Source organism: Lithobates pipiens, unplaced genomic scaffold (genome assembly GCF_037356315.1).
Source record: "Lithobates pipiens isolate NorthernLeopardFrog02 unplaced genomic scaffold, aLitPip1_a1.2 Scaffold_19, whole genome shotgun sequence".
NCBI lineage: Eukaryota > Metazoa > Chordata > Amphibia > Anura > Ranidae > Lithobates > Lithobates pipiens.
In genome coordinates this window covers 84,932,460-84,948,796 of record NW_027507764.1, presented here as the reverse complement: position 1 = coordinate 84,948,796, position 16,337 = coordinate 84,932,460, and the positions used below count along the sequence as shown (strand labels likewise).

At 41.4% G+C, this 16,337-nt stretch overlaps 1 protein-coding gene across 14 annotated transcripts in view; it reads left to right on the top strand.

The window, feature by feature from the left end:
- Positions 1-10,011, top strand: part of ABI1 (abl interactor 1) — a 137,175-nt gene extending 127,164 nt beyond the window's left edge. For all 14 annotated transcript variants that reach the window (XM_077491005.1, XM_077491007.1, XM_077491006.1 and 11 more), the window contains 2 exons: positions 670-855; positions 7,349-10,011. In XM_077491005.1, the coding sequence (XP_077347131.1) occupies positions 670-855; positions 7,349-7,524 (362 nt within the window). In that variant the 3' untranslated portion in view covers positions 7,525-10,011. The remainder of the gene's footprint in view (positions 1-669; positions 856-7,348) is intronic.
- The last annotated feature ends 6,326 nt before the right edge of the window (positions 10,012-16,337 follow it).

The following is a 16,337-nucleotide window of genomic DNA, read 5'->3' as shown; positions in this document are numbered from 1 at the left end:
CAATATGTAGTAACTTTGCTTAGCTTGGGGTCTTCAGAAATGGATTTAGTCTAAGTGTACACTAAAATAAAAACAAAACGGGAAAGATGATGCTGTCTGCTGTGGCTGCATGTCCTCAAATGCATGTTTTCATTCTGCTGCAGTAAATTATTTAACCCTTTAATATACGAATTGTAGATTGGCATTGATCCAGATCTGTGTAGATCTCCTAGAATATCCTATAGGAAACCTCCACTTAATACTTCCATGTTTTGGGTAGAAAGTGAGGACGTTTTGTGTGTCATACCTTTGCAGCCTTGCTGTTTACAGCCAGCACTGTGAGGTTCCTCTGACAATCTTATTGTACACATTTCTGCTGCTTGTCTCTTCTTACAGGATTCCTCATTACTGCCTAAGGTAACGAATCAACTGACTTTAAAAAAGTATGAGGGAAAATCAAAGGAGGAACATCACTGTGTTATATTTTCAGACTGCAAAGGTAGTGAATAGTTTTACCTACAGACGGGCCCTGGAATCGGCTCAGAAATTACTGTGGAAGTGTTGGCAGTGATTTTTTTGCTTATAAATTGATTACGGGTCCTAACCGAAGCAAAAGAGTTTAACTGCAGGTTTCTACCCATTTTTGAAATGGTGTTTTATTTTTTTTATTTTCCCCTTTCCTCCCTTAAGTTGCAGATAGCCCTACTCCTCCACCCCCACCTCCACCTGATGAGATCCCGATGTTTGATGATTCTCCTCCCCCTCCACCACCACCTCCGGTGGACTATGAGGATGAAGAGGCTGCTGTGGTTCAGTACAACGATCCATATGCTGACGGAGACCCTGCATGGGCCCCCAAGATCTATACTGAGAAAGGTAAGTGAATATACAACCTTGCTAGTAACTCTTTGAAGTCATATTACTGGTAGACTTTGAGAACTAGCAAAGGAGGACCCCTAGTGGTGGACTTTAAAGGCACATATAATGAGTAGAAATATATAGAATATACATATTTTTTTTTTTTATTATTATAAATGTCCTAAAAGTGTCCTAAAAGTATAGAACAAAAAGATCTATTGAACAACATGGGCATCTAATATATATATATATATATATATATATATATATATATATATATATATATATATATATATATATATATATATATATATATATATATATATATATATATATATATATATATATATAATTAGTACAGTAATCCATAATGCTTGGATACCTTGCGTGTTTCAGAGCGCTCACGTCTCCTTCCTCAGGGGTGAGTGTTTTAGCAAAAAACTTTTCTATTCAAGAAACAAATAAATAATCAAATATTAGAACATAGCAACAGTTATATATTATATATCTACATAGATTGTGCAAATTTCTATACATTGCACTTGCGTATTTAAGGTAGAGTATTAGACAGACATTCCATGAGGTTTATAGTTAAAAGCAATAGAACAAGACAGGCATGCCGAATGGTTTCTTGACCTCAAAAGCTCCCATTATAGTTGGTATTTGAACATATATGCCAGAACACCTTTTAGATGTTGTGTTCCAAGTGGAAAGGGCCCACCATTCCCCTGACCCCACTAGATGGGCATGAAAAAGATCATAGGAAACACTGGCGTGGGGCAAGTCGGTCCTGTGAATCAGGAAAAGGGTGAATTATGTATTGATATTCAAAAGAAAAAATATATTTACTAAAAAATGCAATTATTTCAAAATCGAGCATCTGTTAACTAATTGGGTTTCTTATTTTTAATATTGATAGCATGTACAGTACAGACCAAAAGTTTGGATACACCTTCTCATTCAGAGTTTTCTTCATTTTCATGACTATGAAAATTGTAGATTCACACTGAAGGCATCAAAACTGTGAATTAACACATGTGGAATTATAAATTTAACAAAAAAGTGAAAAGGGATTAGGGCGGAGGTTACACTGCTAGATCAACGATTATCTAGGTCTACTTATTTTCTCAGGGTACTATCTCTCCTAGATTTGAGCTGTGATTTGCTGTACCAATGTTTTTGTTCTTTACTGGTAGCCAACATATTGTTACATGTCTTCTACTGTTTCCAATGAGTAATTCGATGTACTTGCCAATATGGGATACTATCACATACCTGATTGCCGGGGGTGGGGGGTGGGACCGGGGGACTTCTCGGCCCTGTCCAACCGCTACCCCACCTAGCACTGCTCTCAATTCCCGGTGACTCACTGGGGGGCGCTTTAGCTGTGTTCAGCAAAATTAGCCATTCTTTGGCGCTGTTCTTTCTTGTGACAATGCCCTAACTCTTTTTTCCATACTTCTCTTTTTTCCTGGCCGGTCAAAAGACCTACCTGCTGACTTTCCTCTTACTTACCCACTCTCCCCCCCCCCCCCTTAGGCTTAGGCCTACCTTACCCCCCCCCCCCCCCCCCCCAAAACTCACGAACATGGCTGAATTCAATGTGGTCTCATTAAACACAAAGGGAACATCCCGGAGAAGAGACGGATGTTACTCCATGATATGAGACGTATGAAGGCAGACATTGTATTTCTGCAGGAGACCCATTTTAGAGCTAACTCTCTACCACTCCTCAAGAATAGATTCTATCCCACGGTCTACCACTCCATGTACACTGAGGCTAAGTGAAGAGGTGTCTCTATCCTGATATCGGCTAAAGTGCCATGGACGTATATAGACATACAATCTGACAAGGAAGGGCGGTATTTGTTTTTGAAAGGGAAGGTAGGCGAGGCGTTGGTGACACTGGCGAACATTTACGCCCCAAACGACCATCAGGCTACCTTCCTCAAAGGTAGGCTAGCACACCTTACACAGTACACGGAGGGTCAGCTCATAGTGGGAGGAGACCTTAACGTACCCCTTACGGGTCTCTCTTCTGCCTCTCGAGAGATGCGCAAACGTATTTCTGCGTCCTTACATGCAGCACAACTTATTGACACGTGGCGACTTCTTCATCCGGGGAAAGGAACTACACTTTTTACTCCAGACCGCATCAAACATACTCGCGCATAGATTTTTTCCTAATCCCCCCTAATCCCCCATAGACACTTACATGCAGTAAAAGACACCACGATAGGGACGATTACTTGGTCGGATCACGCCCCGATAACCCTAAGATACGCCGTTGCGGACATACATAAAACACAGAGACCGCCCTGGCGACTGAATGACAGTCTACTAAAGGATCCAGAGATCCTCGCGGATGTAATTAGGGAAATGGACTACTATTTCCAGGCTAATTCGAATACCGAGAGTGACCCCGGGATGGTATGGGAGGCACACAAGGCCATGATCCGCAGAGTACTTATTAAACATGGTTCTAGACTGCACAAACAGAGGACAGCACAATTGACGACGTTGCTGAATAAAGTGCAAACTCTTGAATTGCGCCACAAACACGCCCCTTCTGCGCACTTAGACTAGATGATGCTCGCAGACAGCTCACTGACCTGCTTCATTTTAAGGCCAGGGCAATGATTCAAATCTGCCGGAAAAAAACTTACGAATCGGGCGATAAATGTGGGAAAATCTTAGCTCGGACCCTAAAAGAACAAAACTTAGCCTCCTATATACCATATTTAACTTCTGCAGGGGGTCAGAAGACCTCCCTGCCCCAACAAATCTCGCAAGAGTTTAGAACATTCTATGACTCCCTCTATAATCTACACACGCCACCGCCTCCCCCAAATGTTGCATCTCGATACATTGCCACCTCACTTATGCTAACTTTACCGGCCGAAGTTGTAGAGATGCTGGAAGAACCAATCACATTGCTGGAACTCCAGTCGGCGCTAGGCACCACCAAATCAGGGAAGGTGCCAGGCCCGGACGGACTCACTAACACATAAGACCCTTCTCCCTTCTTTAGGTACCCACCTGGTTAATCTTTTTAATGTCCTGAGCACGGGATCACACTTCCATGACTCCACAGTAGAGACCCAGATATCTGTTATACCGAAAGAAGGTAAGGACCCATCACAGTGTGGGAGCAACTACCCCATCTCCTTACTAAATACGGACTTGAAACTATTTACAAAAATCTTAGCCACTAGACTCCAACAACATTTGCCATATCTGATCCACTTAGATCAAGTTGGTTTCGCACCGACCAGAGAAACCAGGGACAACACTATCAAAGTCCTGAACCTGCTGCACGTGGCGAATGATAAACGCATTCTGTGCGTGCTCCTCGGGACGGACGCTGAAAAGGCGTTCGGCCGAGTGAGCTGGCAATTTATGTTCTCCACACTGGAGTATATAGGGCTGGGTGGCAGGATGATGCACTGGATCTCTGCGATGTATTCCAACCCGACAGCCAGGGTTCGAGCAAACTGCATTCTATCGGACTCATTTGAGATCACCAATGGGACCAGGCAGGGGTGCCCACTCTCCCCCCTGTTGTTTGCTCTGACTCTGGAGCTGTTTCTCTGCCATATCAGGAGGAGCCCAGATATTGTCGGGATTGAAATTGCAGGTACACAATATAAAGTTTATGCATACACGGATGATTTGATGTTTACACTTGCCGACCCATCCCTCACTCCCTAATTTACTATGTGAATTCGAAACTTATGGCAAACTCTCCAATTTCCATATAAACTTCAGTAAATCAGAAGCCATGGGCATAGGAATACCTACACCACAGCTGGCGAACCTACAAACCCGTTTTAATCTGAAATGGACAGATGTTGCCCTGAAGTACTTGGGCACCTATATCCCCTCGAAACTATCCCAGCTCTTTCAGCTTAACTTCCCGCCCCTACTTCGTAGAGTCCGAGCCCTGCTGAACCAATGGAACGCCGGCCTACACTCTTGGTTTGGCCACTGTAACATTCTGAAAATGATGATACTCCCTAAATTCCTCTACCTTCTCTAAGCTCTCCCAATACAAATTCCGTTGTCCTACTTTACACAAATACGCTCTGCATTTATATCCTTCCTTTGGGCTGGGAAAAAACCCAGACTACATAGGAAGATACTATCATTGCCAAAACGATATGGGGGTCTGGCGATGCTGGATGTGCACACATATTACAAAGCGGCACAACTAGGCAGACTCATTGATTGGTGCCGACACGAGACGGTTAAGCTTTGGACGCAAATAGAGCAAGCCCAAAGCGAGATTCTTTTGAGAGTTATACCATGGTGCTACGATGATGTGCCGCCGGCCCTCAAGCGCCATCCGCTCATAGCGAACACTGTTAGAATATGTGCGCAGTTGGCGTCCCAGGCCCCCTTATTCACGCGTAACTCGCCACTCCGCCCACTTTTGTACAGCCCCCGTTTTCCTCCGGGCACATCTGACATAACATTCTGTACCCTGAAGGAATCGGGGATATCCATGGCCTCACATTTTAGCGTTGCGGGGACGGTGGAGAAGGACTGCGGAACTGACAGACCCGATTGGCCAATTTTTTTGAGAGCGGCACATTTGCGTCACTTTCTAGACATCCTGACGCCACCTAGCGTCGTGAATCCGCCCCGCACGACCATGGACGACTTATGCTCAGGGACGGGGACTGTGGCTCGTACCTTATCCTTGACTTACACGATATTGAATGCGCCGCCGGAAGGCTACCAGCTTCCGAGTCTCACCAAATGGGAAAGGGAACTGAACTGCAAATTCACCGATCATCAGAAGCCGAAAATTGTGCTGTTGACACACAAATCATCTATCTGTACCAAAATACAGGAGACGAATTACAAACTCCTCACACGCTGGTACAGAACCCCGGCGGTGCTGAGAAAATTCTTCCCAGCGGTAGCAGATGTGTGCTGGTGCTGCTGGGAGCAAAGAGGAACTCTGTTACATATTTTTTGGTCCTGCCCCCGACTTCAGAGTTTCACTGATCATGTAATCCCCAATGACCCGGCATTCTTCCTACTCCACGTAACCGACATACCCACACGTTCCTATAAAAAATCCTAGATAAGGCACTTGGTGGACGCAGCGAAGGCATGTATCCCCCTTGCTTGGAAGTCCCCGCTCCCGCCCACTCTAGATACTTAGATTAGGAAAGTGGAAGACATTAATAAGATGGAAGACCTTGTCCTGACGAGTCAACATAGACAGGAGCTATACTCCAAGACATGGCAGCTTTGGAATATGTTTTAATATTTACAAGAGGGGCAGGCCCTCAGAGAGCCCCTAGGTCACCCACCGTGAAGCAAATTAGTATCATGAAAAACTGTACGGATGCTCTGCTTTACCCGTATGGTAACTAGACACCCATGTTTGTGAGTTCCCCCTCTCCCCCTGTCCTCCCCTAGATCCTCTTTCTCCTACCCTCCTATTTTCCCCGCTTCCTACTTTCTTTTTCTAGTCTTGCTTCTCTTAGCACTCCAGGGCTCTACTCGAGCTCCTACTGTTCTTCACATATCTTAAAAAATGGGGGGAAGCCCCGCCGAGCCATGGCAACTGGTTGTAGAATGTAGGTACCAGGGAATACCCATGCTGAAGTTGTATTCTGTGGATTTTTTTTCTTTCTGTATGGTTATTGCCTGTGCCTGCACTGTGGTCGCTTTGATTGTGTACTTGTTGTGGCCTGGTTGGTCCTTTTTTTCCAATTATCAATAAAGATTTTTTTTTTTTTTTTTATTCTTTACATGATGGCACATGTGCTTTAGTTCGGGTGTGAATTTCACATCACTTTTTTTTTGGTTATTGCACAGTATATATTAGTATGCGTGTGTAGATCTGTCTCTGTCAGCGCTGCACAAAATTTTACCTTTCCCACTCCCTCCAAGAGCCTATGGCTCTTGCTGTGTCTCCTATGAGACCAGGAAGTGGAGGAGCGGCGCTACAGCTGGGACAACGCTGGATCAGTGAGGAGCTGGGTAAGTGTTTAGGTGCAGGGGAAGCTAGCTAGGCTAGTGGAGCATTTTTTTACCTTAATGCATACGGTAAGCTTTAATATTGTTAATCTGAGACAATTTGTCTGGTAGTCCTGAATTGGGAGTGAAACCCATGGGGAAGAGCATACAAATGAGTAACCGAAAACACTTGAAAAAAACCTGCATTTGTATGAAGAAAAAAAAATTAGGACTGGTGATTGATTGCTACTAATTCCTATAATTGAGAAGTTTCTCTTCAAGCTTTTAAATACTTAGGAATCCACATATATTACATAGCTTTTTTTATTTTTATTTTTTTCAACCATCTATAGCTGTGCATTAGGCTGGCCCACAGTCTTGATATTCTGTTGTGGTGCCCTAAGTGCTTAACGCTGCTCGCCGTAGGTTCCTTGCTGATTAACATTGATGATATTTTTGATGCTCTGCATAATTCCCGTCTACTGCATCCTTCTAATTATGGACTTTTTTTTTTGTTTCCCCCCAACTTTTTTAGTTGTTGCAATCTATGACTACGCAAAGGACAAAGAGGATGAGCTATCTTTCATGGAGGGAGCAATCATTTACGTCATCAAGAAAAATGATGATGGCTGGTATGAAGGGGTATCCAACGGAGTCACAGGCCTCTTCCCAGGAAATTACGTGGAGTCAATTATGCACTATGCCGATTAACATAAAAAAAAAAAAAAAAGTTCTTAATCTTCAGTACCAAGTCTAATCTGATTTTAAACTTAAGTGTAAGGAGTAACATCTTCGTACATATAAACGGTGGCTTTTACAGTTTTGTTTTTTTTTTCTTTTTCTTTTCTTCCTATTAACTCTAAAGGGTTTTTAGACCTAATAAAGCTGTGTTCTGGGAAAACGTCTACCCATAAGCCTCGAGATGAATTTGGTTTGTAGACCTCACAAAACCTGGCACCAGTTTATGCTTCTCTCCACGTCTGCAACATTTTTTTTTTTCTTTGAATATATATTTTTTTTAATCCTCTGACCAGTGTGAATAGTCCAATGGACCATAGGGTGTAGTATAATATCAAAATCATCATTTTTGAGCCACATGCGTATGTTTTACTTGAGACCTAAAGTATATTTTCCGCGCCGCATGAAAAACTAACACTACGTTAGAATACCATTTAACATTTGGACTTGAGTGATAACTGCTGGTCATATTTTTTATTGGGCAACTGTTCATTCTTAATATTAAAATATTTGATTTTAAGGCATGCGTTCAGAAAAAAAAATGTACGGTTTTATTGTTTGTGTTTTTTTTTTTTTTGTCTTTTTCAACCCCACAATGCTTCCAATTGTAATTATCAAGTCTTCATGAGTTGTTGAGTCTTAAGTGTCCCATTTGTGAGACAAAAATGGTTGTGATCTGTATATTTTCATACTGCTTCACCTCCTTAAGACGGCCATCGTGAATTTCCCCGTCTTTCAGTACAGAAGCACCAAAGTTATTTCTCCATTAAAGCGGTCATTAGTCTTTGCAAGGTTTCCCGTGGTACAGAGCCAAAAGATGGACATAAAGTGTTTTAAAGGCACAATCCTTCTGGAAAATAGTACAGGGAGAGGAGACACTTCCAGAAAACATATATAATATATATATTTTTTTTGTATTTGGAAAGTATGTGATCTTATTCTGTTTCCAATAAACTGTATTCGTACTCCATGATCAGCAACGGAGCTGATTTCACTGCATGACTTAAATTTGAGTGGATGTTTTAACTGTATAAACTATTGCACCTTTTACAACCTTTAACATGAATCGATTTTGTACTTAATCAGTTAAATTCTGTAATATCAGCATCTATGCTGTCATGAGAGCGGCATGGCTAATACTTAATGGTCAAAACCACTTATAGGTGACATGGCACAAAACTGATTGTAGAAGATCATTACCCAAGAAATGGCTAATAGGTTGACTTTTTTATTTATTTTTTTTATTTTTATTGTCTCCATCTTTTGTTTCCAGTAAGGGTCATTGCTGTCCTACCAGTTTTCTTAGAATGAAAAGGACCAGCAATCCATACTGTGGTGGGGAACTATAATTGTGTTGTAAGGTGCGGGAATGTACATGTAAGAAAATGTAGAACAAAAAAATCCCTGCCTTCAATATTTACAGCGCACAAAAAAGGTCTTGGTATACCAGTAATGGTGAACCTTGACACCCCAGATGTTTTGGAACTACGTTTCCCATGATGCTCATGCACTGTAGATTCATGGGAAATGTAGTTCCAAAACATCTGGGGTACCAAGGTTTGCCATCACTTCTATATACGATGCTAGATTCCATTTACTGAGTTGGCATTGCTTCAACACCACTTGAACAACTTATCTGCTCTCCTTGCATGGTTGTGACTCCTTTTTGTTGGATGTAGCTTGACCTCCTATTCCATTGGTGGAACTGGCATGGCCTTCTTGACCTTCAACTGGGTAAACATGAATGTGGCGACTGTTGACTTGGCCAACTTTACATCCAAAGCTTTTTAAAAACTTTAAAGGTAGCAGAGAGCAAAGGAAAGTGCCAAATTTACCAGAATTACAGTCAAAAGTACTGTTTAGTAGTGCAGTTCGAACTATGTATATCACATTAGAGCTGGTAATATTGTTTTGTGTTGCAGCCAGAACGTGAATCCTTTTAGCGTAATTGCTTTTCCTTTTTTTTTTTTCATATTTATGTATACGGATTATGGGTGTCTCTTAAGCCTAACATTATGCTTATTTTTAACATTCCAAAAGATTTCCAACCAATGTTGCATCGAAGGAAGCTGGCAGTGCCAAGATCTCACAGGGCCATTCGTATAGTAGCAATGCTTTGCATAAGACCTGTGATTCAATAGTCGAATGCCACTGCTCATTTTGAAAGGGAGAAGATAAGGGACCAACTGATTACGTAAGGTCACTTTAAAGCTGACTTAAAACCTATTACAAGCTTTGGGTGTAGTCAAGCTGCACACACCACAAGGCTTCACTGATTGGACGAGTAATGTTTGCACTGAAGTGTTACACTGCAAGTTTATGAATACGCTCTCTGACTGTATATTGCTGTACCCATAAAGTATTACACGCCGCTCTTCTTCTTAGGCCTTTTGGAAATGCTTTTTATATAATTGCAGAATCATGTTTAGCACGATTTATAAATCATGTCATTACTGTCAATGTTTGGTTTTCACTGAGTTATTTAACAGAAAATATTTCTGATTTATAGATGGTGGGATTAGTTAAACAAAGTTAGGGAAAAAAAAAAAAATATATAATCTCAAAGCTTCACGGATGTTTTTTATATGCAGTCTATGACCATGGTGTGAGTGATAGTTACTGCTTGTTAAAATGATCCTGTCACCACAATTACCGCTGTTGATTTTATACTGCATCTAGATGGGTATTAGCTAGGCTGCAGCTAAGGACCTCTCCTGTCACTGTGGGGTTGATTGAGGCCAGGTTCACGTACATGCGAACTGGATGTGGTTTTAAACCGCATCCAATTCTCATGACGTGATTGTTGACCGTCTCTCAAAGGAGCACATGTCCGGGGTGGCCACGGTGCAGTTTCATAAAGGGTCTTGTGTGTTTTTGGGTCCGGTTCAGGTGAAAATTCAGGCAAAATGTTGCACCTGAATAGCACCTAAAACAGTCAACAGAAACGCATTGGACGCTGAACTGAAAATCGCAGCCACACATGTGAACGCAGCACAAAATCTGGTGCAGCTGTGCATTCAGCTTCTTTATTCAGCTTGCTGGATTAAGCTTTAAAAAAAAAAAATGGAAGCGGCTGAAGAACAGCTGCACCAGGTTTTGCTCTCCAGTTTTAGTAAATGAACCCCTGTGTGAGCACCTTTCACTGATACATTAGGACACCCCCACTCTGCAGTCTCAGACCAATAGCAGTCTATCTATGTACCAGTTTTCTGCTGGAGCCATATTCCAAAAACAATCAACAGGCAATTATTTGCTGATTTAGGCCACTCTGTTTGATTTTTTTACTTGTGGAGAAACCATAATTGGAACCTAAATTCAGATTTATTTATTTTGCACTGAACCCATTAAAAAAGTTTAGACCCGCCATGCTTGCACAGAGGAAGTAGGATACACTAACATCTGTTCTATATTCTGCTTCAGCTTTAGATACTGATCTTCCTTTTGCTCCTTTTCACCCAATGAGCATAAAGGAAAAACCTTGGGTAAGCTGCAATTTGGAGCTTGCACGGGGTTACAAACATCTCATCTGCCCCCAGGTGACAGTGCTGGGCCTTTAGCAGCCAAGCAATAGCATTTTCACATGGGATGGAGGGTTGTGAATTGCATGTGCCCTCCCCACCCCCAGGAGTATTGGGTATGTGCCTTTGCTTTTATAAATGGGTTGGAAGAGCTGCACGATAGTATGTATGTATGCAGCTGTAGGTTTTGAGTCCTAGCACCTCTGTGCATAGTGCTTGTGATAAGGAAGTAAACTCACTTGGTGCAGGTGATCTACTAGATATTATTGGTTGTTGGCAGGATACATTAGACATGGTGTTTTAAAGTGTAGCCCTAAATTATTATTTTTTCTGCTGCTGTCTGAGTCCTCATGGTGGAGGTTTCCAATTTCTGTCCAACTGGGAAGCAGATTACAATAAAACACCAGAGTTTCTAGAACTTTCTCCAGCGGCTGTTGGGTGACAACTGACTCCCCACAGGAAAAAGGATGGTTGCAAAATCCTAAAATGTTCTAATCATCTCATACTCTATTCAAAACTGAAAAGATAAAACGTTTTGGAGTTTTACTTTTAAAGAGCAGTTTGGCTATTGCAGCCATCATGGGTTTGTGGTGGCAGGATCAAGTGAAGATTATAAGGAGTGCAAAAAGTAACGACTCTGCAATAACCCATAGCAGCCAATTGATTTTCACTTGGTTGTTGTCATAGCTGTTTGATTTGTTGCTTTGGGCTAATGAACTTTGCACATTGCCTTATTATATTTCCTACTTTTTGTCACCTAAAGGGAAAAAAAATAAAATAAAATTCTATCTTGCTGCCTTTTTAAAAAGTGGACTGTAAGAACACATTGGATAGCTTGAGAGGTATATTTTTGCCTTATGAAAGGGCTGAGCCTACAAGTCAAGTTGCCCTATATATCTATATCTGTGGAAGATCTGCCAACAGCATTTGTGATATATTATCTGAATAGAGTACATGTTCAGAGTTTTACAGCTGAATGTGCTTGTAGACTTGAGACTCATGTTGGATGGTTCAGGTCTTTTTATTGGCCGAGCACTCATGTTTATGCATTATACCTCTGACACTGGAAGGCAATATTGATTGGGTGAAATTAAATCCATTCCTCCATTCAGGCAGTTTTCAGGTTGGCTGCAAAGAACACAAAGGTCAGTTCACCTCTTATACCATTTAGATAAGGCGTCTCAAACTGGCGGCCCTCCCAGCTGCAAGTCTCATGAGGCATTGGAATGCTGACTGTTTCAAGCATGACTTCCACAAGCAGAGGCACGATGGAACTAATATTTTTGCAACAGCTGGAGGGCCGTCTGTTTGATGGGTCTTCCCACCTGAACCTTTTTTTTTTTTTTTAAGAGTCTTACTTGTCACGCTGCAGCAAAAAGTCTTAAAACTGTTTCTGACCTTGATATGGGAGTTTAGGGAATTGGCTATTATCAGATCTTTTGCCGGTCTATGGCGGTTTTGACACATAGGGGGGTCTATAAAATTTACACAACTTTCACCCAAGATTCACAGGGCTTGTTTGGAAAATGTGTGAAAACCTTTATAAATAGAGCCCATAATATTTTATTATAACGCAAAATTTACAAAAATTCAGTTAAAACAAAATGTCACGAATGATGCTGTTCTCTTTTTATATATGGCAACTCGTATTGTAGAAATAGTGGACCATATGACTTATTTTGTACTCCATGAAGATCTCTGCTGTGAAATATTTTTTGTATCCTAAATTTTAAACCATCATTAATTGAAATGCTCTTGTTATACAACATGAAAACCTATATGGTAATCTTTCTTTATTTTCAAATTGGAAATCATTTTTTTTCATTTGTATATAACCTGTTAAATTTATGTACAGTCTTTTATAATAAACCATTCTCCTATGTAATCAAAATGCAGCATTTGTTTCAGAATGGTATTCGTTCATCACCAGTTAAAAAAAAAAAAAAAAAATTCAAAAATAACAGTGTCTGTCTTTTTAATGATCATACACATTGTGCCATGTGAATTACAGGTGTACATTCATTGCCTGTAGTAATTAGTACTTGCACATCACAAATGAGAACAAGCGTTGTTGGACAGCTCAGTATTTTCTAGAGAGTGGTGGCATTTATGCATTTTGGCTTGATTTAAAGTGTAAGGTCATCTTTTACACAAAAGTTCCTGATATTGGTTAAGAACTATAGAAGGGGAAAAAAATAAAACAAAAAACACAACAAAGCACTAGTCATCAGTGTTGTCTGTGGGATTTTTTTATGCCTAGTCTTTTCCCATTCCTGGCTGACCATGCCGTGTTCTTCGTGGATGCGGTTATCCTTGTAGAGGAGCAGGTCTTTTCTTTAAAAGATGTCCCTTGATCTGATGACTGTTGGGTGGGGGAGAGGTTTAAAAAGTAGGGGGAAGGGGAGAGGTTTAAAAAGTAGGGGGGTGGGGAGAGGTTTAAAAAGTAGCAGGATGAGGTTTAAAAAGCAGCAGAAGGTGGCAGGGGTGATCAGGGCGAGAGAGGCCAATTTCTACTAAATGAAACAGAAGCAGGTAGAGTCTTCCTCTCCAGCACAGAACAGTACAATATTGACATCTTTCAATCTTATCTGACTAACAAAGGCAGATTAATTCAGACTTTCGATATACAGCTGTGATGCTACAGGACTGGAGTGCCAGGGCACAGCAAGTACATTGACGTATTTCAGGAGGAATTCAAGACAAAAGGTAAATCATTTGATGCAAAATTAACATCTATAAGTTACTTCAAATTTTCATTTTCATTTTCAGGTTCAAGAACATGATGCTGAGAGCAGAATTTCAAAGTACCTGTAGTAACCAGCTAATGTTCTAAAGCTGTCCATGGGCAAAAGCTGGACCTTTGCTAGATTGGATGATCAGTCTTCCTTGTGGATGCTTACAGAGGGTTGTCTATCACATTTACAGTGGCTACCCGGTATCCCCTTCCAAAATCAAATGTACAGTATATTGTATCTGTTACCCTAGCTTCTCAGGCCAAAGTATATCTAGTGTCATAGCAGGACCAGTGACATCACCTCAGTCATGTGACAATTTTGGGCCTGAGCACTGTTGCTTGGGCGGTCACATGCTGGCCTATACCCAGAACTACTGGATGTTGTTGGCTAAAGTAGAGCATGGAACTGCAGGGGATTGCTGAAACTAGTGAGTTGGTGGCCCACCAATATATAACACTTTTTTTTTTTTTTGGTGCATTGGCATATTTAGGAGCACAAGGACTGTTTTTGTTTTACAACTTCTCTCTCACCTCGAAACTATAAGTCCCAGTTCACACTGGTGCGATGTGGGTAACTCTGCAATTCAGTGCTAGTTCCTGCATCGTGCACTGGTTTACACTGAACTGCTGGGTGTGTTCACGTAAAATGAATTGCTCTGCGATCTGGTCTCGGGGTGTCAACTGTCAAATGGCGCAGGAATCGGATTGCATAGGTGTGAAAAAAGGAATCCTGCACCATTTTGGTGCAAATGCAATTTCAGCCATACAGTTTGTATGGCCGAATTTTCATTGCACAGACATTGTATGTGATGCAAATCACATGCTATGTCCATGTTCGCTTAAACGTGAACTGAGCCTAAGGCCCCTTTCACACGGGCACCTTCTGTTTTGATCAGCAGGGGATCTGTCTGTAGAGCAGGTAGATGATAGGTCTGTATAAATGGTGTAGTTCCTCACGCTATCGAGTGAATCAAACTGATTTAATAAAAATTCAGCTAGACCTAAAGTGTGTACAGTGCACACAACTTCATAGAAGCATGTTACTTGTGAACAAATGAAAAAAAAAAAATATCCTACACCTGTAATAGGTTTGTACCCGCTTACTTTATGAAGAGTGGACAGAATCTGCTCTATGGATGACCATCTGTAAATTGACTCTGCTGTCTGTTTAAAGCTCACTGTGCCCCTTATCCACATGCACAGTAGAGAATGGATCCCTGCCATTTTTATTTTTATTTTTTTTTGTATTGGAGGTAGGTGGGGGGTAAGCTGTGTGAAAGGGGCCTTGATCATTAAAGTGCTTGTAAACCCTTATAGACCACTTACCTGTAGGTGCAAGAAATATCTCCTAAACCGGGCACCGCTGCCTATGGCGATCGTGCTGTTAGCGGCGGCTCCTGTGCGCATGCACAGGAGTGACATTGTCGCAGCTCCAGCCAGTCACAGTGCTGGAGCAGCCATACCCGGAAGTCAATCTGGAATAGATGGCAGCGTCTGAGGACCACGAGGGTCGCTGCGGGGGCTTCCATCTCAGGTAAGTTATGCATACTTGCTCATTTTGCCTTGCAGGGTGTGTGCATGTGTATATTTAAAATATTAATATATAGTTTTATTTTTGTTTGCCTCAATAAAAATAAACACAACTGTATCTGTTTAACCTTTTACCGAAGGGATGCTGATTTCAATATCTACCATTGAGAAAGGCAACAGAGGGCAATTGCTGTATAAAGTGCAAGCATTTACAATTGTGAAAGCCATTTTGGAATATCATTTGCAGTAAACTTTACAATAGGTTAAGACACATAATATATGGATTTCTCTTGCGAGGCCTCGTTAACAACCTGCGCGTTAGTGATTTGTGAGTACTCTTCACTTATTTTCTCTGTGGACAGTAATGATATCCTAAAACTCCTGCTGCCCAAGCACCACCCCCTGATGTATTAAAGGGGGTGGTTTTAAGAAAAACAAAAACAAAAAAAAAACCTTTGCATAAATTTTCCTGCAATTATCAGATTAGGCCAGTGATGTCACAAGTCCTCCTGGATTGAGCACTGTCCAGCCTAGGAGTACTGTGACCCAAGAGGCCATTTCATTAACCATCTTGGATCACAGGAAGTGAGGCTGGGTGAGAGCGGGAACTATTCAATCCATTGGAAGGGTCCAAGAGTGGCAGCTAGAAGCAGGATGTCTGCAGTGGAAAACATAGAGGAAGTAAGTGCTGCTTTTCAAATTCAACATCTATTGGGGTAGCAAACTTTAATGGAGGGGAAGAAAGAAAGAAAGAAGGAAAAAAAATAAAAAATCCTGGTATCTGGAATGCTGCCTGGCCATCATCTCCCTCTTTTACATCCTTCACTGTTGGGGCAGTAACTAAACAGGAGTGGTGTCAACAAGTTGGCTTACCACTATTAGCAAGCAACCTTACGCTCAGTTAAAAAGCTTAGAAATTATGAAAGATGTCTGGGCCAATCAGATTTGGAATGGTACATATACATTATATATATATATAGCTGGGAATATACTAATTATATAGC